Raw genomic sequence first — 21,888 nt, 5'->3', positions numbered from 1 at the left:
GTTCCCTGTAGTTAGGATGAAATTGCTCATCTGTTAAAATCTAGTAGAGGAATGAAGTTTTATGTATCCTTACCGTTACTCAAAGGAAGGAGCAAAACAAGACCGAATTGATTTGGAGAGAAACGCTCCTGTATAGTGAATATTAAGCCCTGAAACCATGCTTGTGTATCTAATTGGTGTGACCTTCCAGGAACGTGAAAGACAGGGAGGTCTGTTTAAGTAAGCTCAATATTTATGGGAAAGCTGCTGCTGTTCTGGAGAAGGAAGTTATAATTTGGGCTTCCTGACCTTTGCACAAATCATACTGCAGACAACACAGTGATTTTGTTGTTACTGTTGAGTCACTGAGTCGTTCCAACTGTTTGTGACCCCATGGACTGCAGCATGCCAAGCCTCTAGCTTGTTAGGTGTCTGTGTCATCCGCGGGATTTTTCCACTGGCTCTTTCCAAACAGAATATTAACTATTTAGAAAGTGTTTCATTGTGGCATGTGGGATCTAGTTCCCTGACCAGGGATCGAACCTGGGCCCCTTGTTTTGGGAGCGCAGAGTCTTAACCTCTGCATGCCGCCAGGAAGAGCGAAGATCCCACGTACCGCAACTGACTCATCGAAGCCAAATAAATAGATAAATGATTTTTAAAATTTTTTTAAAAGTATTGAAAATGTAAAATTTCCCCCAACTACAAGCGAAAATGAGAAGTTGGTTATATGCCTTCAGAACTCAAGCTATTCTTGTTCAGATATTTTTCTCTGACAGGCTCCACAGAAAAAGCAGGACATTCTGAGCTGTCACGTGGGATCTTAGCCCAGGTGTCGGCAGGTTGGTGAGAATGACGAGGACCTGGAGGGGATGCTGTGGTGTGGGCGGGCTAGTTCACAGTTTTCAATGACTTGCAGACATTTTTTTCCTACCATCTTATTACCCTGTCTAAGAAATTCCTCTTGACAGAAATTCTTTGGACAGAAACGTTTTCCTGGGCAATCCTGGTCAAATACCTGATTGTGAATATACTGTAGGAAGCCAGGTTCTTCTGGAAGGGTCCTAAGGTTCTTCTGGAAGGGTTCTAAGAGTATGTAGTGGTGTGTGACAGTGACATGCAACAGCACACTTCTGCTGCTCTGTTATGGCAGCCCCCAGAGGAGGGGCTGATGCTTCTGAACCTCCAACATCGAAAACCCTGGATGTTGACTTCCTCCACCGAACTGTCCTTCTCACGCTTTTATTTTTCTCTGAATTCCTGGCAGCTGAATAGGGAAGACAAAAAAAAAAAAAAAATTCATGTCAACACTAAGAGCAAAGAGCTGAGTCAGCCTGTTTAGGAAGTCGGCTTTTTCCCTTTATTTTCTCTGCTTTTTTTCTACCAGCTGGTCTCTCCAGGAAGCCAGCAAAACAGCTTTTCACTGGACATGTCTTACAAAAAAGTTTGTTTTTTTTTCTTATGAGGAAAGAGAAAAGTAAACCTTTTAAAAAATGAGTGAACTGTATTTGGGAAGAGGATGCAGAATTATTTCACAAAATCATTGAATACTTTCAAAGTCTATCATTATTTAAATTACCTGGGAACCTAGACACATGGTTGCAAAATACCCCTTCAAGAGCTTTTAGGAACTGTTGCTTCTTTTTTTATTTTATTTTTAAAATTTTTTATTTTATTTTTTAAATTTTTTACTTTTAATTGGAGGATAATTGCTTTATGATGTTGTCTTGATTTCTGAAGTATATCAATATGAATCAGCCATATGTATACATATTTTCCCTCCTTGACCCTCCCTCCCACCTCCCACCCAACCCCACCCCTCTGGGTTATCACGGAGACCAGGCTGAGCTCCCTGAGTCATGCAGCCACTTCCCAGCAGCTGTCTGTTTGACATATGGCAGTGTCTATGTTTCAGTACCACTCTCTCAATCCGTCCCACCCTAGAACCATTGCTTCTTTATCAGGCTACTGCAAGGATTATATGAAGGTGACTAAGCCTCTGCTCAGAAAATGAACCATAAATAATGATTGAGTCTTCTCTCTTCAGAATGAGAGCATTAAACTGTATATTGTAGATGGGGAACAAAGTGATAATACAAACAGCAGGAATGTTAAGCCTGTTGGTTGGTAGGTCTCAGGGGCTTTCGTTGTCCTGCAATGTCTGTGATCAGGGTGAGGCTCAAGTCAGAAACCAGCTTTACTACCGAAAGCTTGGCTGGAATATGTTGATGGACAGAGAACTTTCTCAAATCAATGTCTTAACAGCCACTTCACAAACTGGAGAGTAACATTTCTGAGACTACAGCAGCACATGACGACTCTCCCAGAGTATCAGAAGGGAGCTCAGGCTAGTCTTCACAGACACTTAAGGAATCATGCTTCTGATAGAATACTGGCCATTTGTCTTATGAGGGGATGGAAATCCAGTTCTCTGTTGTAATACCAGAATCATAATAGTCTAGCAGCAATGCTGTTCAACGTAGGAGCTTTTAGAGGCTTCCCAGGTGGCTCTGATGGTAAAGAACCTGCCTGCCAATGCAGGACACTAAGAGATGCAGGTTCGATCCCTAGGTCAGGAAGATCCCCTGGAGGAGGACATGGCAACCCACTCCAGTATTCATGCTGGAGAATCCCATGGACCGAGGAGCCTGACGGGCTACAGTCCATAAGGTGCCAGAGAGTTGGGCATGACTGAAGTGACTTAGCACTCATGCAGAAGCTTCAAAAGCTATGTTTGGAAGTTGGCAAAATACCAATCAAATGTATATATACCAGAGTATGTGCACAGTTTTGCTTCATATGTTGTGTATAAAACCTTCCCCGCCCTTTCTGATGATAATGTCATGCTTTTGGTGTAGTCCACAAAGACTTTCCATACATACGATCCCTTTTCACATCATCACTGTGCTCTCCCAACTACTGCTCTCCCAACTACATTCCTTTGTTTGTAAGGCATCACCTGTTACAATCCTGCCTCGGCCAGTGGAACGGCCCCCTGTGTGTACCAAGTAAAGGTTAATCTGGAGATTCTAGGGGAACAAATGAAGACAGGAAATCCATCCTGTCCAGAAGTTAAATCATTGTTTAACTTTAACCCACTCCTCTTTTTTTCGTAATCAGACCTACTGTCTCTTTTCCCTGTTTCCTTTTAACCTCATGAGTTGGCATTAGACAAACAAATCCTTTATGTGTATTTTGTACTCAGTTAATGTTCGTTAATATATTCAAGTAGCTTCTTCACCTTGTAGGAACTCAAAAACCTCTTGCCTTTTGGAGAACGCTACTTGTTTACCTTTTGATTTCTCGCTTTAAGCAAAGGCATTTTTATTCTTAATCTTTTAAACTTTCTGAGCCAATCTTCAAATGTTATTGAACGTTTTTTTCTCCGTTCGTTTAAAATTGAACATGGTACTTCAAAGTGTGTACCGTGAATAGAAAACACACCAGAAACCAGATACCAGAACTGAACCGACAGGGGATCGCTCTTTCTGTCTGTAAAGCAGACCAGGAAGTTGTCGGGTCTTAGACGTTGCAGGAAGGGATTTGGCTGATGTAAAACTTTGAATCAATACCTGCTAGAACAAGTCCTCCAGGTTTCAGTTCTTCCCCTTCAGGCCAGTCTGTATGTTACTGTGTGTGTGTGTGTGTGTGTTCAGTTGTGTCCAACTCTTTGTAACGCCATGGACTGTAGCCTGCCAGTCTTCTCTGTCCATGGAATTCTCCAGACCAGAATACTGGAATGGATAGCTTCCCATCTCCAGGGAATCTTTCCAACCCAGGGGTCGAACCTGCATCTCTTGCATCTCCTGCACTGGCAGGCAGATTCTTTACCCCTGAGCCACCTGGGAAGCCTCTGTATGTTACTCCCAGGCCCCAAATTCTTTAGTATCTGTTTTAGTGGGAAGACCTGGGTTCAGTCCTTGGGTTGAGAAGATCCCCTGGAGAAGGGAAAGGCTTACCCACTCCGGTATTCTGGTCTGGAGAACTCCATGGACTGTATGGTCCATGAGGTCGCAAAGAGTCAGACACAATTGTTCGACTTTCACTTTTTTTAATTAGCACAATTGTAGGAATGATAAAAATAAATGTTTTAAAAATCTTGCTTTTGCTTAGGCACTCAACTGGCTTCTTCAGGCACAGGCAGCTAGAGGATTCCAGTAGGAGGAATGATCTGTTTCAGTGTCAGGAACTCCCTTCTCCATGCTTAAGGCAACAAAAGGGCAAGACAGAGCCGCAGCCCGCATCGTGGGGTGGCCTCCTATTTGGAGGTGGATGGTCAAGGACAGACAGCCTCGGGACACCGGGCCACTCTGCCCAGGTGTCTGGGATGTCGCCCTGCCTGGCAAAGTTGGAGTTGAGGCCAGAACACTTGGGACCCTCAATTTTCTATGCTTCCTGCTCTAAGACCTGCTTCTGCAAGTATATTCAACGTGGCAGAAACACGTGTCAGTGTTCTCATTCTTCAATTTTCATGAAAAATATCAAGATAAAGTTCCTCAGCTACTGCCAGCCTCTAAACCCGCCATGAGCTCATGGTTAATGGTGAAGAAACTATTTGTGGCTAGAACTATGGGGAGGAGTGGATTATGTGTAAAATTGTTCTTGCATTAAGCTCTTGTCCGGATGCATATCAGATTTTCCTCCCCGCAGCTGTTGTCCTCCGACTGGAGAGCACAGGTTGCTGGTTGCATTCCTTGTATGGGTTTGTGGCCTTTTTGAAACCTCACGCTGATGTTTAGTAGCACCAGAACAGTGTGTTAACGAAGTGGGTGAAGAGAGGAAAGGATGAGAAAAGTGTCATTTTGTGAGAACAGTAAACACTCACCCCAGTTCTTGGTTACCTGCCAGGGGCTGTTCTAAACAGGCACAGTTGTTGCTGTTGTTCGTCACTCAGTGGTGTCCAACTCTTTGCAACCCCATAGACTGCATGCCAGTCTTCCCTGTCTTTCACCATCTCCCAGAGCTTGCTCAAACTCACGTCCATTGAGTCGGTGATGCCATCCAACCTCATTCTCTGTTGCCCCCTTCTCCTCCTGCCCTCAATCTTTCCCAGCATCAGAGTCTTTTCCAATGAGTTGGATCTTTGCATCAGGTGACCAAAGTATTGGAGCTTCAGCATCAGTCCTTCCAATGAATATTCAGGTATAGTCATAAACTCTTTGAATCTCGACAAGAACACGAGGATCTAGGTGCCGTTGGTAATTAGGTCTTGTTTTGCCTTGCTTATTTTATGTTCCCTGGTTTTGATTTGTCCACCTGTGGTTAAGAAGCAACACTGCAGGTTGGGAAAACTCACGTAGGGAGCAGACAGTCTCCTTTTCAGTCCTGCTTTGCTGGTAACACTCCAGGTGACTCCGAGGACAACCCCTACCCTCTCTTGACTTCAGCTTCTTTATCTGCAGAAGGGAGGAGTTAGGCAAGATGAGTGGGTGGGTTTTGGACCTTTTATTTTTAAGCCATTGACTCTGTGTGTGTATGTGCATGTCAGTCTGGAAGTTCAAACCGTAAAACTGGCGAGTGGCAGCAGGACTGTTTGAAGACAGAGCTCATGCTTTGCAAATGCACTCGAGGTGGCTCTGCTCAACTCACGGGGCTTTTGAAGCCATTTGTGAGTGGTGCAAGTTGATGGTATCTGAAGTCCACTGGTGGCTCTGAAACACGTAGCGTTTCTTTCACGTTATGTTGACTACTGCTGAATCCTTTTTGTACCAGAGAAGCTTTTAGCACTCAGAACCCAAGCTGCTCTATGTGGATTTATCACCCCCATAACCTTACCTGCCTTATTCCAGAGCACGGAGAATGTTCTCAACCGAGCTGTTCAGAACAACTGTCGTGGGTCACCAAATAACGTGAACTACCTGATTTCATAGCGGCAGACCCAGCTCTTTGCTCTTGCAGACAAAGAGACACACGTTTTCACTTATTCACTCTGCTAGTCGCCCAAGGTCATTTGATGCCCGCATGATTGACAGTTCTGCCCTCAGCCACGTTGGAGCGCTGCTCTCTCCTCCCACAGTGCGCACTTTCTGTGCTAAGAGAAAGTTGCTGGGTCATCTCTGTGTGTCCCCTGGAGGTGAGCGGTAACCTGTCTGCACACCTAGGAGAGGATCTGAAGCCCCCTTGGTCATAGGGCAGGTATTCAGCAGGTTTAGGCTGTCGGGGGTTGGGGCTGGAGGGGAGGCCCCTAGAGTACAGGACACCAGGGTGAGAAGAGCCAAGTACCTCCCCATCTCTTACTGGGGTTCTGTTTTCTGTTAACCTCCTTCTCCAGCTCCCCTGTATCTCAGTGCTAAAGAATCTGCCTACAGTGCAGGAGATGCGGGTTCAACCCCCAGTCAGGAAGATCCCCTGGAGAAGGAAGTGACAATCCACGCCAGTATTCTTGCCTGGAGAATCCCATGGACAGAGGAGCCTGGTAGGCTACAGTCCAGGGGGTCTCGAAAGAGTCAGACACAACTTAGCAACTAAGCAACAACAACCACCACCCCCTCAATATTACAACCTATTTTGGCTAGCCTCTCTTTGTTAATTGGCATCTTCTTGATCAAAAGGTAAACTATATCAAGTAAAAAATGAACAGAACTCATTTATGAAGTGAAAGTGAAAGTCGCTCAATCGTGTGTGACTCTTTGCGACCCCATGGACTATACAAGTCCATGGAATTCTTCAGGCCAGAATACTGGAGTGGGTAGCCTTTCCCTTCTCCAGGAGATCTTCCCAACCCAGGGATGGAACCCAGGTCTCCCAAATTGCAGGCGGATTCTTTACCAGCTGAACCACCAGGGAAGCCCAAGAATACTGGAGTGGGTATCCTTTCCCTTCTCCAGGAGATCTTCCCAACTCAGGAATTAAAACGGGGTCTCCTGCATTGCAGGCGGATTCTTTACCAACTGAGCTATCAGGGAACTCATTTATAGAATTTAATAAAACACCAAAGCAGAAACCCATGAAACCACCAAGCAAGTCAAGAAGTAGAGCGTACTTGGGACTCTGGAAGCCCTCCAGGTAAACCTCTGTAACCACAACATCTCCCTGTCCCCAAAGAGAGAGTCACTATCTTTGACTGTAATCATTTTCTTACCTTTATAGTTTTCACTCCTCTGAGTACATCCTAAATTGATAAGGTTTGATTTGGCCTGATTTTAAATTTTATGTAAATCGAATCATTCTCTAAGTATTCTTTCATGACTTGCTTTTTTTCACTGAACAGTATGATAGGAAGATTTATCTGTGTATGTGTGAAGTTTATTCTTGTCCAATGCTATAAATTCTATTCCCGGTTTAGGGTAATTAAGAATGAAATTGCTATAAATGTCCAGCACTAATCAGTTGGTATGGCTCTAGGACGGGAATTGCCAGGTCAAACAGCATGACTATCTTTGGCTTTCTTAGATAGTGTTACACTGTTTTCCAATATAGTTGTGTCTATAGTGAAACCAGCACCATATAAATTTGTGGTGCTTCCTATTATTGCTAATATTTGGTATTGCCAATATTCTTAATTTTTGCCAACCTAGTGAACACATAGGTTTATTTTTCATTTCTCTAGTATTACCATTTTCATGTTTATTAGCCATCTGTACTTCTCTTTTGTGATGTGCCTTTGCTATCCATTTGATTATGTTCTCTGCTCCTTTTTTCATGGATTTTTAGAAGTTATTTTTATATTCTAACCATTAGATAGAAAATGAAGACAATGTGAAGAAGCTCTTTATAAGTATCTTTTATGGCTTGACTTTTCACTTGTTATATGTTTTTCTTTTGGTGAACAGGAGCTCTTAATTTTAAAATAGTCACATTTAGAAATCTTTTCCATTTTGGTTAATAATTGTAATTAATTTTTAAGAAATCTTGCTGTATTTCAAGATAATGGAAGTATTTTCCTATATTCTCTTCTTAAAGCTTTCCTTTCCAGTTATCCACCTGGAATTGATTTTTGGAATGATGTAAGTCTAGTTTTTCCTAAGTGGATGCCTAATTATATTCAGATCATTTAGTGGAAAGTCAGCCATACATTCTATGATTTACAGTTGCTATAGGGCCCGCTCTGAATAAGTTTAGGGTCTATCATACCTGTCTGTGAACTTTCTCCACATCTAAACCATGCAATATTAGTTTCTATAGCTATAGGAGAAATTTAAAACATAGATCTTACTAAGAAATGGAACTCTACATTCACATTCTTATGTATATTTTGAATATTTACAAAAATTGAGTATACAAAGGACCATAAAGCATGTCTCAAGAAATTTCAAATGTCTAGTATTATATGGGCCAGAGATTGGCAAACTTCTTCTGCAGGGGATCAGAGAATAGATATTTTAGTTACTGTTATGCCATGCAGTCTCAGTTCTGCAGTTATAGTGTTAGAGTAAACACAGATGATGTACAATAGGATGGATTTTATTCGGTTCTAATGGCACTTTATTTACCAAAACAGATGGTAGGTCAGACTTGGGCCAGGAGCCACAACGTGCTGACCTCTGATAGAGAACACATCCATTGCTCTCAGGGAAATTAATGTAGAAGTCATTGACAGAATGCAATTAGAAAAACAAAAAGCTCATTATGTTTGGAGACTGAGAAAATATCGTTAAGTAACTCATAGGTCAAGTATCAAAATTATGAAAAGAATAACACAATCCACTTTCAGGAGACTGAGGGGAGAAAATGATAAAGCTCCACATCGAAATGAATAAAGTAACTTTTTATAAACAAACTATAAACAAAACTAAAAGATAGTCTGTTGAAAAACTAAGATTAGCATACCTCTGTCGGATCAGAGCTACAAATAAACAACAGATGGAATTAGAGAGACCATAATAACAGATGTTACTGAAATTTTTCAATAAGTGGTTGTTACATAACAACTTAATGCCAACAATTTTGACTATTTGGATGGGATAGACCATTTTCTAAAAAGCACAATTTATCAAAGCGGAATTTTGGGGGAAATGAAGAACCTAAACAGTCCAAAATCACAATATAAATATAATCACTAGTTTTTAAACTTCCTCAAAAAATCTCTAAGAGTAGATGATTTTATCAATGACTTCTACCAAGCATCGTAGATAATTACAGAAATATTTCTAATAAGTGAACCTCAACAGTAGAGAAACTGAGAGACTAGTCCCTCTCATCTCATGGAGTCAGTGCCCTGCTGCCTGTGACATTTTTGTTTGGGGTCACCTTAGTTACCTGCTTCAGAATCATTCCAAGATAACTCTGGCAGCTTCGTGTGCTTCTGCAAAAGCGAGATTGGATCTCCTAACAGGACATTATCTTTCTGCTCTGTTTATGGGCCAGAATGTTATTTAAAAACAGGAAACCTTATTATAAGAGATTTCTTAGAAAAATTATTTTTCATGCTAGATGTGTTTTGCTGATATTTCACTTATAATGTTATACAAGATGTTTTCAAAATGTTTACTTCTCAATATTAACAAACACTTGAGTTTGGTGGAAATCACCTGTAAGAACAGCTGAGGGAGAATGATTCCTCCTTGCTTAGTTCCCTGGACAATGGAGACAGGTATATTTTCCTCAATAGAAGCCGTTTACCATCTTGTTTCAGGATCTACCATGAAAAGATGTTTTGTGTGTGCATATATATTACTGTTTCAAACTATATTTAATTGGAGTTTTTAATTATGCTTAAAGTTTTTTAATCGTAGCCCCCAAAGTTGGTAAAATTGGGAAGACCTTCTTATATAACATTTATTCTCAAACTCTTATGCACTCGAACTCAGAAAGAATCATTCACCACAGCATCTAGGCACTGCTGTGTTTTGTAATGACACCAACTATATTTTTGGTAATTGGGATTTTTCTCTGACCCCTCTGGGCCTCTCCTCACCACTCAATTCCAACTAAGACAGGAGCTGTCCTGGACCACAAGATGTCACTGTAGGTTTCCCAGCAACCTTTATCTAAGAGGTGGATGACCCTTGAAACAAGGATTGACTATTAGGTAACAATCCCCTCTATTTTTCCCAAGAGACTTTGAGCAAGTTTACCTTCAGACCCCATCTGCCCTTATCCCCATCACTAAGCCATTAGATGTGGATAATCATGTTTAGAAAAAACACTGAAAAGTAACATGGAGCAAGAATGGGGCTCAGCAATGACGCTTAAGACTTATATGTACACGTAGCTTTGTAACGAAGCCCACAGCAAGGCAGCCACCAAGAACCGAATAATGGCCTTTTCCAGATGCGACTTTGCAAGGGTGGAAATTTGACGCTAACAGGTAAAGGAGACTCTGTTGTATTTTGGTGATGGCTTAAGGTGATGATAGTGTCCTGTCGTTAGTGAACCCTTGGTAGCTTAGAGAAAACAGGCATTCTTTTTTTTTTTTTTTAAGAATAGGAATTTTACATTTTTAAGACATTTAGAAAGGAGAAAGACTACAGATTTTTGCCCCAAGATAAAGGATTTAATCAATTTAGGCATGGGGGACAGCTTATAAACTGGATGGCTCCTTAGAAAATAAGAACTGCTAACCTGTAGAAGCTGATATATTGGAAATAGTGTTTTTGTGAGATTATGATATAGTAGTTATGACTACAAAGAGCCTGCATCTTTTAAAGATACACACTGAAATATTTGTAGGTGGAAAGACATGATGAGGTTTGCTTCAAAATAATCACAGGAATAGAGATGGGGAGGGACAGGGGTCGCCTGTAGGTAAAACGAGAATAACCGTGAGTTGGTAACTGAACCTGGGTGATGGATGGCATGTGTGTTTGAAATATTTTGTAGTTATAATGAGGGAAGGTGTCAACCCCCATCCAAGCAGGAGTCTGTTCCTCGTAGTCTTCCTTTCCTGATGGTGGAGGAACTCCAATGATCTAAGTCCCCCAGCTCAGGAATACACCCTCAAAAATCTTTACCTGTTGGTTACTCACTCATTAGTTTTCCTAAATACCACCATTCTGGAGCAGCGAGCTCCTGAAGTTTGTAACTGTGTAAACTTAAACAAAAAAAGGAGTTTACATTTGTGCCCTAGATATAGGTTTTAAAACTGTCAGAACATGATCCAACTTCCTAGTGTTTCAGAATGTCTTGAAAAAGTTTGTTCACACTTAACTGTGACTTATATGATTATGTAGATTTCTATCATAATCCCTCTTAGATTTCAACTTTCGATTTTGAAGTATCTAAATAAGATTTCTCTCCTGCAGAAGCCCGTCCATCTCTGTAATGATTTTCAGCGTCCTTCTGTGAAGATTTTTCAACCTAGTTGTTCAGTCGCTAAGTCATGTCCGACTACTTGCAGCAGTCGACTGCAGCACCCCAGGCTTCCCTGCCCTTCACTATCTCCTGGAGCTCGCTCAAACTCATGTATACTGAGTTAGTGATGCCATCCAACCATCTCATCCTCTGCTGCCCTCTTCTCCTCTTGCCCTCAATCTTTCCCAGCATTGGGGTCTTTTCCAGTGAGTCAGTTCTGCGCATCAGGTAGCCAAAGTTTCAGAACTTCAGCTTCAGCATCAGTCCTTCCAATGAATATTTAGGGTTGATTTCCTCTAGGATTGACTAGTTTGATTTTTCAACTTTAATTGTCTCTTTATCACTGAGGACTCGTAACCAGACCAAACATAGGTCCTGGTGTTTTCAGATACACTAGCATTATTGAAACAGGAACAGAATGACTCCTGGGAAGAGAATTGACCTGGTTCACGTCCCACGTCCTTCCTACAAGGTGTAAAATTTCATTTTAGTCTTTGTGGGTAGTAATAGAATGCCATCTCCAGTCTATAGTCTATCTCAGATACTTTTTTCTGAGACACGTTCAGACCAATATGACCTGTGAAATAGAATTCTTCTTACTTTTCCTTAGTGTTTTATCTAATCCTGCTTTGCTTTAAAACATCTGCCTACTCAGAGCCTGAAAATATCCTGTGGTTTATCTAATTCACTTTTTTATTTACACTTGGGAAGATGCTATGTCTGGAGATTTCACAGTGAGTTCTTATTCATACGATCATAGATACCCAGCATTTCAATGATGCTGTCCCAAACATATTCCCTTCACTGTGCATATTTTAATGAAATCATACAGCTGTGCACAATCAGTTCAATCTTTCATCCTTTATTTTCTCCAGCAAATTAACTGAAACATTTTCCTTCAATTCCATAGAGTCGCTTTAAAAAATTACTTATACTTTTGATGTATGTAAAGTTTTTGGAAGAAGTAACTGTGATCTCCTTTGTCCCCCTAATTACTTATGTGAATTATTATAGGTATTCCACAAGTCACACACATCTTACCTAACTAAATGTGGCTATAGTCAAATCCAGTGACTTTTTCCCCCACTGCACTGGAAATTTGCTTATTCCCCACTATGGACTATAGAAAGCCCTTCTTGAGGCTTCTTGGGAATTCTATATTCAAATTACTCTTAAACTAGCATTTTTTGGATTGCCCATTATAAGAGGTGCAGTGGTGGGCTTGTCGAATGACGGATGTACGTCCTCAGAGTTCACAGCCTCGTAGAGGAGCAGACATAGAAATAGATCCTTATAAGACCAGAAGTCCAAAACTGTTAAGACCAAAAGCTGCCCCAATTCTTATAATAAAGGATTCTATATTTATTTTACAATAACAAAAGAAAAGGGCAAAGCCGAAATGTCAAAAGCTTAAAATGGAAGTTTGTTTTTAGAAACAAAGATCAGTATTTACTTTTACTGCTCATCTTGTTTAGATCCTTGGACTCTGTTTATGGGTACCAGCCTGTGGTGAAGAACCAGTGGTTTGTGACAACTGCCTCCTGCAACCACGCTGGACTCAAAAAGCCCCTTTCTAGACCACCCTCTAAGGTTTTCTCACCACCTAGGAATGTCTCCCCCATACAAATAGCCTCAGCTAAGCTGATGCCAAGTTCCAGTTTTATTGGAAATGTCTGGCCTCTTGTGTAGTGATATAATATGCCCAGAGCTCACATAACCACCCTACCCTTTTATATCAGTCCTAGACTCTGAATCAAAGAATGTTGGAGCCAGAAAGGAACCATCTCCTCCAAGCTCCTCATTTTATAGAGAAGGAAACTGAGGTATCACCATGCTATTTGCCCCAGGTCACATAGTTCCAAGGATTAGAAATTAATCCGAGATAAGGAAAAGATATTCTTGGTATTCATTCACGATAACTTTGAAGTAAATATTGGCAATGCAGTGTGGCAGCAGATATTAACAGGGAAAATAATCTTACTCATGAAATGTTTTTTTTTTTCTCTTATCCGGCTTGTTATAAGAAAGTAGTACCCCAACAATTTTTTTCCCATTATATCAACAGAAAGTAGAACCTAGTAATAGTGGGTGAAAAATAGAGATAATGGAATCTGTAACCATTTTTCATCTAGACCCATCTCAGTAGGTTAATACCATGTAACAGGATCCCCAGCTCAGTTAATCCCTGGCACCCTGTCATGGTTCAGCCACTGCTCTTGACTCAGTCGTGGACCATGCTCCTTGTTCAGCTTTATGTGCCAACAAAAAAATACCAGGCACATGTTTGCTTTTTTCCTCTCTTCTGTCCAGCTGCTCCATCCTCTGCCTTTTAGGGTGAAAAACCTCAGCTGTACTTAAACTGACTCCTGACGTCTTTTGGTCTAGAAATGACCTCCAGAAAAAAAAAAAAAATCACAATAGGGAACTATGCCTATATAAATAGGAAGACTGTGATTTTGTACAGAAGCCAATTCTAAACTTAGATCCTTACAAGATGAGAACATGAGCTCGCTACCATCTGACCCTAATGCACACACACTATTTATTCCTGAGGATGGAGGAGACAGGCTTGCCGGTCACCCGTCACGACCGAGCTTTCTGGCTGCAAGGCTGTTTACTGCTGTTATCAACAGGCGACTTTACATTGGATGGATCTGTAGAGATTTCACACAGGCTTTCATGCTTGCAAGAGAGAGCACGTTTCTATTCTGTTTCTGACTAGGGAAGGTGACTTTTTTGCACATTTTTGCTTTCTGTGTCACGCAGATAGTTAAATACTTCTGGTGACAGCTGGGTCTCCACTTTAAAAATAGAAAAGCTACTGCCTTCCTGGCCCAGCCCCCACCCTGCCAGCCCTGCTCCCCGTGTTTCTGCACAGAGTTCAACGTGGAGGCCCTCCTCCAGTGAGCACACAGGAATCTCTGTGAAAGCACGAAGGGAAGGAAAGAAAGTAGTTAGAAATCCAGCTGCTGACCTTGCTGCTGGCTGGAGCCTTGCCTCGTGACCCTCGCTGTCCAGGCAGAAACGCCAGCCCCACTATGCCCACAGACGGTGCTTCTGTTGAAGGGAACTGCATTAAGCAGACCCTCCCGAAAAGAAGGCTAGCGAGCGTAGAAGAATGTTCTTCTAAGCGAAAAGCTAGCTGGGGTATTCTGACCAGTCAAGGTTAGTAGAGCGGCCATTGCAAGTCTGTTGGTGTCCTGAAAAAACGATATTGTCTTTGCAAGTACTAACTTGAAGCTGTGGGTGCTTTCCAGAATGTGGACTCTGACCTGGAAATGTATGGCATGGCCAAGGGCTGCACTGTGTCCTTCACCTTAGAGCGTCTGGAAAATGCCCCTGCAGACTCATTCTTAGGACTGTGTGTTAAACACCCGGGTAAACTCAGTAGTCCCTGGGTTGCTTACCTTTCCGGTTCAGCAGGTGTTTCTAAGTTGGTGTGGGAGCCAGGAAAGCTGCTATTGAGCAGGAAAAGAGTATTTCCAAGCAATTAAATATGGGAATTTTGAAACATTTAAGGTAGAAGGCAAGAAAACTGAACAGAAGCACTTCCTTAAAGTGCCCTGCCATAGAGCTCTTAGTTTTAATAATAAAAATATGAAAGCCATGGAGGAGAATGAGCACAGTGCCAAAAAAGAACTGTGTAAGGGAATTATTTTTTAAAAGAAAAAGTGTACACTTTCGTAAAACGTCAATATGGTTGATGATAGACTTAATGTTGGAAGTGCAGATTTAGAGATAAAAATAACCCCCTATCCCCGTACAGTGTAAAAGTTACATTTACTATAGAATGGTTGGGGTCTGATGGATATTGTTTATAAATTATTATAAATTTGTAAAACATGCAAATTGTATTTCTAAATCGGATAAAATACTCATTTCTTTAATAGACCGAGAAAGCAATCTGATTTTTCCCCCCGCCCCAACCACCCAGCCCAACATACATTTCTTTTTCATTACTTTTAAACAATATGGTGATCAATAAAGATTGAGAACAAATTAGCATGGATTAAAAAAAAAACAGATGACTACAAAGAAGACAATTTAACAAATCAACAAGTGTGTATTCATCCATCAATAGACATTATTGAAGTGGTAGGTGTTCGGGATATGCAGTATTCATCCATCAATAGACATTACTGAAGTGGTAGGTGTTCGGGATATGCAGTATTCATCCATCAATAGACATTACTGAAGTGGTAGGTGTTCGGGATATGCAGTATTCATCCATCAATAGACATTACTGAAGTGGTAGGTGTTCGGGATATGCAGTATTCATCCATCAATAGACATTACTGAAGTGGTTGGTAGGTGTTCGGGATATGCAGTATTCATCCATCAATAGACATTACTGAAGTGGTTGGTAGGTGTTCGGGATATGCAGTATTCATCCATCAATAGACATTACTGAAGTGGTTGGTAGGTGTTCGGGATATGCAGTATTCATCCATCAATAGACATTACTGAAGTGGTTGGTAGGTGTTCGGGATATGCAGTATTCATCCATCAATAGACATTACTGAAGTGGTAGGTGTTCGGGATATGCAGTGAGCAAACTGTAGCAAGTCCCACTTTCTAAGATCTTCCACTGCAGTAGTAATACATTCTACGAAGAAAAACAGAGCGGGAGAATGAGACAGAAAGAGTACTGTCATAGGGGTAGGACGGACTCATAAAAGGTGGTCAGAGAAGAGCTCCCCTATGAGGCGATTCCAGTGGAGAACAAAAGCTGGCCATAAGCCGTGTGTCTCTCAGAAAGAAGCCCCACAGGCAGAGGGCACGGAAGCCCAGATGTTTAGCGTGGCTGAACGAGGACCACGGGTGTAGGGGAGGGGTGGAACTGGTCACGCTGATCGGAAATTCCTTGGATTTTACTCTGGGGGACAAAGAAAGCCATTGGAATGTTTCTCACTTTACAAGGATCCCCGTGGTTTGGATAGACTGTTGGAAGCACATGGGGGGAGACACACAGACCTGTCAGGAGGCATTTGCATCAAGTCAGGCGGATATTGGTGGCTTGGACTAGGGTAGTAGCAGTGGAGGTTACGAGACAATAGTCAAAGCTGAATTATATTTGAATGGTTGAGGCAAAAGGACCTACCGGTGTTTGACCGTGGCGTGTGAGAAATAGAAATTCAGGAATACACAAAGACTGTTGGTCCTGAAGCACCTGGATGATGGAGTTGCCATTTACTGATAGGAAGGAGAGCTGGGAGGATCACAGACAGGTTCAGTCTGCGACGTGTTCAGTTACGTGGTCTAATTAGATAGCCAAGCGGAAAAGGTGAAGAATCAGTTGGAAATACACATCTTGAATTTAGAGGGCAGAGCTGGTCTGAAGATACAAATTTGGGGTGATCAACATGTGGATAATATTTACATCAATGGGACTAGAAGAGATCTTCCCAAGACTGAGTGTAGATGAGGCAAGGACTGAGCTTGAGATGCAGATCCACGAAAAATAAAAGACTAAAGAGAAGTAACTTGTTTAATAATAACTGCCTCCCTGCAAAAAAGCAAATGAAATAGTTAATACATATGAAGTTTTCCTTTAAACTGCTATGCTTAAATTTAAGGCCATATTATTAGTGCCAGGTGACAGAAGGGATGGTAACACTGTCTTAAAGCAATGGACAAGCAAAAAGAATAGTTGGTTTTGAGAGAAAGGTGATGACTTTCCTTTTAGAAATGTCTTGAGATGCCAGCAAAATATTTACAGGAGTGTCCAGAATTAAATTTTGTAATGTGTCACAAAAATTGAAGAGCTCTCTGTGTGGATGTGACCACTGTCTCTGAATTTTGACCGTTCCCTTTCCATTTAGATCTCCTACAGATACATGTAAGAGGAATAAGATGAGTTAGTTTTCTTAGCTTAGAAAATGAAAGTGAAGCCGCTCAGTCGTGTCCAACTCTTTGCAACCTCATGGATTGTAGCCTACCAGGCTCCTCCCTCCATGGGATTGTCCAGGCAAGAGTACTGGAGTGGGGTTGCCATTTCCTTTGCCAGGGGATCTTCCCAACCCAGGGATTGAACCCAGGTCTCCCGCATTCCAGGCAGACGCTTTAACCTCTGAGCCACCAAGGAAGCCCTTTCTTATCTTAAATGAATTAAATTACTCTATTTCCTGTATAGAAGATGCAGTGAAAAGCTCATAGGACAGACATACAGAGGTATTTGTTTAAAATGGAATTTGGATTGTATTGTCATATTTCACATGCGTTTAGTACAAATGTGCTAAGTACATTCGTGTTCACTACAATCCTATGATGGAAACAGAATTATCCTTCCCTTTAAAGGTAAGAAAACTGAGGCTTAAGAGTCCATCTGTGCTGGCCTCTGAGCTCAGGTCTCTGTGATGAAGTCCAGCAGGCTCTGTCCACAGCAGCAATGGTTACTGGTTTTTATGAAGTGTGTTAAATAGTCTTTCTCCCTTGATTTTGGATATTCACGGGAGAACTACTATCTTTACTTCGTTAAAAATTTAGTCCTATTTCTTGAGACAAACTGAAGCAATGTTTTCATTTATCTGTGTGTGTGTGTGTGTGTGTGTGTTTTCTGTTCCAGCCCCATACCCTGTATTCTTGTAAGATAATGGAGGGCTGCTAGATCATGAGCAGGAAATCAATCAGAGTAAGTGGCAGGTCCGTGCAAGTCCGCACACATACCCGAAGTTTCCAAGGTACAGCTCGCTCTGGTGGTCTCAGATCTGGACTAGCATTATGTTCAGGAAGTGAACGACAAGGACGTAATCTGAGTGGAAAGACAAGGATGGTCTCAGTCTTTGAAGAGACTGGTTTTGGCAACATGTTACTTCCCTAATCAACCACGTCCTCAAGGATTTGTGTGGCTCTATTAATCTGCTCAACAGAAAAGTACTCAGTAAGGGTCAGTAAATCCCCGGTGATTTTAAAAGTATTTTATAAATCTGTGGATAGGGATGCGTTAGATGTTGTTGAGTCTGAAACTTCACCACATCTTTGGATCTTCTTTAAGACAAATAACATGAAATTGCATAGTTTTAAAAAGTGGCCGTGGAAGTTCCAGATTCTCGACTTCACAGTAAATCCACATTCATCACAAGCAGGATTGTTGATTTAAGACCTGCAGTCTGTAAAGTGTATTAGCATTTTGCTCTCTGATTCATATATGAAGATGTCATTGCTTTTCACCTCTCCTTGTCATCTCCTGTTTGAGGTGACCGTCCTGACATTCCTGTTTGGGACCATTAAGGAAAATCCGGTGTGACCCAAACCCAGAGAGCCCCCTGTACCACTCCTAAATTTGCTCTCTGATGAGTCCTGCTTCCACATCTGCTGATGGGACTAGGATGGGGAGAAGGCAAAGACTTTCTGAAAAATAAAATGGTTTCATCATAACCCTGGGCAGAGATCCAAGTGTAATACTTTTATTTCATTGCAGAACACATACTGTAAGAAGAGGGGAAAAATGAATTGGGAACAGTCAGTTTCTCAAACAGCACTGAGCAATAGTAAGAGGCAATTCTGAAAAGAAATCTGATTTTCCAAAAGCTGTTTTGCTTTTTAGAGGTAAAAGGTCACATTACAAGGAGCTTAGAGCTGCATAAAATGGCTGAACAGAGCTAACACATACATGGCAAGTGACTTTTTTTTTTTTTTAATGCTGATCAAAAAAAGATATGAGTCGGATTTACCTCAACAGTGGCTGGCTTGAAATGCCGTGGGGAGATGGTGATTTAGGTATGTTATAGACCCCTACGGACCCGTAAATGTCTGAGAACGTGAATGTTTTTGCTTTGGTAAGGTGGTTGTTTACAGAATACGACAGGCTCTCTCCCTGTAAATTATATACCAGATGCCCTGGAACCGGTGTTATTTCTAAATATAGACACTCGCCTCCTGTGTGGCTACAGGGAGACCAAAGCAGTGGGCATTAGATTAGCTGGTGAAAGTTACAGACTTCTTGTAAAACATTTTCACATTGAATAATTTATCCTAAGGAGTTCAACTGAAATTTTATTTTTTAAATCTTAGATACCCAATGTAAAGTCTAACAAGATTGTAGAATTTAAAAAGTTGTAAATGAAGATATTTATCTTTTTTTGGTCTTGAGAAAGTTTATAAATCTTTCTACTGTAAAGCATATCTGTATTGAAAGGTAAGATATTTAATATTGAATATATCTGAATAGAAATTTGCAGTTGATTTCCAGATTTTGAAAGGGAGAAGCAGGGAGGGGTGAAGGTTTAGCTCAAAACAGAAACTGGAGCGTAATGGATCCTCTGATTCTCACATGTTACCAGATTAATTATAGAAATTCATCTAAGGAATTATAAGGAAGCAGACCAGGTGGGGTTGCTTGGGAGTTAAGTAAGCAGAATTCAAAACAAAAACTTTTTTGCATTGACTCGCCAGCATGTACTATAAATTACTCCTGTAATGGATTGCTATGACTTTATTTCTCAGAGCTTACTTAGGAAAGAAAAAGATAGCAACAGTGTTGGTCATTGGCTTAAATACATTTATGAATCATTCAATTGTTTTATATGGTTTATTTAATTAAGCTGATAGCACGGAAAATCATTTTGGTCGATAGATGCTGTTACTTATGGCTCAAGTTCCCCTAATTTTGGAGAAGAATTGTTCCTTTAAATTCATATTAAAAACCTCCTGTATTTATCAGTTCATATTTAACTAAGGATGCTAGGTATTATTTGTGCATTTACATGGCAGGCATGCACTTAGCATGCTCCTTTCTAGCCTGCTCTCAATCCTGTCTCACAGGTAGTATTTTTCCTATTTTATGAGCAAATTGACCCGCAGAGAGTTTAGGTCCTCCCTGAAGGCTACCATCCTAATCTGGGGTTCAAGGCCAGGCCTGCCAAGTCCCTCAGTCTTTTTCCTCCATGACCCTTCTGGGCTCCAACCTGCATCTCATCTCTCTCTTCCTCCTGGTCTCCATTTCTCTCACCTCCTCCTCCTCTAGCCCATCCCACTGCTTTTAGGCCACAAGCAGCAGGGCTCCTGGGCAGGTGAGCAGAGCTGAGTTCATCCAGGAAAATATTAGTAACAGGGAAGTGGCTCTCAGAAGACTGACCCCTGCCTTTCAGGCCAAGGGAGCCCTCGCCTGCACCATCTATTCCCAGTGGGTTTCTCACTGACCACCACCCACACTCTCCCGCAGACCGTGTGACATTTAACTCCCCTTTCATGCCAGTGGAGGTCTTATGAATAGAGATAATATAGCAAATGCACATACAAAACTCTGGCTTCAGTTTTTTTTTTTTCTTCCACCGTAAAGGACTTGAGGCTTGGTGATAAAGAAAATGACAATGGGTACAGAAAGCTCTGTGACCATCTTGGAGGAGAATAGGGGGCTGTGATGGGTAGTGAATTCAGTAAACACTTACATTTCTTTATTTTGGCCCTGATGTGGCCTATTTTCTGAATGATGCTTTTCCATTTTTTCTGTCTTTTGTGAACAACAGCAAGCAATGCTGAATGGTCCAGAAGACTAATGAAATCATTTTGATGGATAAATTGTATGTAAAATAGGAATATCTAGTACCCCTCAGTTGTAAGTATTATGAATTTTGCTGCCCCTTACAGTCTTAATAGTTTACTAGAAAGAAATGTGTCCAAAAATGAATCCAAAAGCCCATTTCTGTAGACTGTTCTGAGTGCCAGCATCTGGTTAATGCCCATATTAGCCAGTGGCGGTGGAAGAACGGGCGGTGATAGATCAGCCTCATACAATTCAGCACACGGCGTTCAGTGATAAATTAAGGATAATGACATTTATTAACCCATTATACAGGAGGGAGCATTATAAATCATTATAAATATTATAAATGAATATTTAAATTCAAACATGTATTTAAGCATTGATTACTTAAAACGTTGTTAATTTACTACTGCTGTGCTCAGTAAATGAACACAGTGGTTTTACACAGGCAGTCTGTTTGGAAAGTTAATAATTTGCTTATTTAAGCATTCACCAAGAAAACTGATATATGTTCTGAAGGCCTCCAGAGTTGTGCTCTGCAGTCAAATTGTTTAATGATAAAACAAACAATTGCGTATGATTTTGAAAGCATTGAATTTTATCTTCATAGATGGAACTGGAAACATAAGTGTTTCCCCCAAAGACTTACTTATGATGGTGACTTTAGCATTTTATTTTGTGAGAACATAAGGCTTCAATTCTTATAAATTATTATTTTCCTGCCAGATTTGCTCTGTTAACAAATATTTATTGGGGTACACTAATTCAATTCTGCTTTTAATATGATATGGGAGTGTTGCATCCTGGAAAGAAACAATACCCCAAACCTAATAAAAGATAATTCTTTGTTCAGTTGATAATTCAAAGAATTGGATGTTGAGCTTATTAATTTCTTGGATAAGCAGGAAATAATGCTGGATGGAAAGGCAAAACAAGGGCAATGGAGATGTAACAATTCAGTTCTGGAACTAGACTATCTGGCTCTTTTTAAATGTTTTCCTTTCTTCCAGAGCTTTCACTTCCTCAACTTTAAAACAGAAATAATAATGAAACGTACCTCGAAGAGTTGGTGCCGGGTGCGTGCGTGCTCCTCTGTGTCTGACTCTTTGAGACCTAATGGACTGTAGCCTGCCAGGCTCCTCTGTCCATGGGATTCTCCAGGCAAAAATACTGGAGTGGGTTGCCATTTCCAT

The 21,888-nt window shown here is 41.1% G+C and overlaps 1 protein-coding gene and 1 long non-coding RNA gene across 4 annotated transcripts in view; one reads left to right on the top strand and one right to left on the bottom strand.

The window, feature by feature from the left end:
* ASB5 (ankyrin repeat and SOCS box containing 5) overlaps positions 1-21,888 on the top strand; it is a 39,562-nt gene that overhangs the window by 9,031 nt on the left and 8,643 nt on the right. Inside the window, exon 1 of one of the 2 annotated variants that reach the window (XM_086380999.1) lies at positions 18,632-18,930. The exons of the other annotated variant lie outside the window; for it this stretch is intronic. Within the exon in view, the coding sequence (XP_086237125.1) occupies positions 18,870-18,930 (61 nt within the window). The 5' untranslated portion in view covers positions 18,632-18,869. Of the gene's footprint in view, positions 1-18,631; positions 18,931-21,888 lie in introns of those variants that run through there. 2 annotated transcript variants of the gene reach the window in all.
* Positions 15,066-21,854, bottom strand: LOC147343511 (uncharacterized). Of its 2 annotated transcripts, XR_015156476.1 has the most exons (4): positions 21,753-21,854; positions 17,878-17,962; positions 16,313-16,717; positions 15,688-15,817 (listed from the first exon to the last, which is right to left on the bottom strand). It is a non-coding gene; the product is annotated as an uncharacterized LOC147343511 (long non-coding RNA). The 2 variants fall into 2 exon arrangements; XR_015156475.1 differs by lacking the exons at positions 17,878-17,962; positions 21,753-21,854 and having other exon boundaries at positions 15,066-15,817; positions 16,313-17,178.

The sequence above is a fragment of the Bos grunniens genome, chromosome 27, assembly GCF_055505025.1.
Source record: "Bos grunniens cultivar Pamir isolate PY7600 chromosome 27, Bosgru_T2T1.0, whole genome shotgun sequence".
In the NCBI taxonomy this organism is placed as follows: Eukaryota; Metazoa; Chordata; class Mammalia; order Artiodactyla; family Bovidae; genus Bos; species Bos grunniens.
The sequence above is the reverse complement of the archived record's forward strand: the minus strand, read 5'-3'. Positions and strand labels throughout refer to the sequence as shown.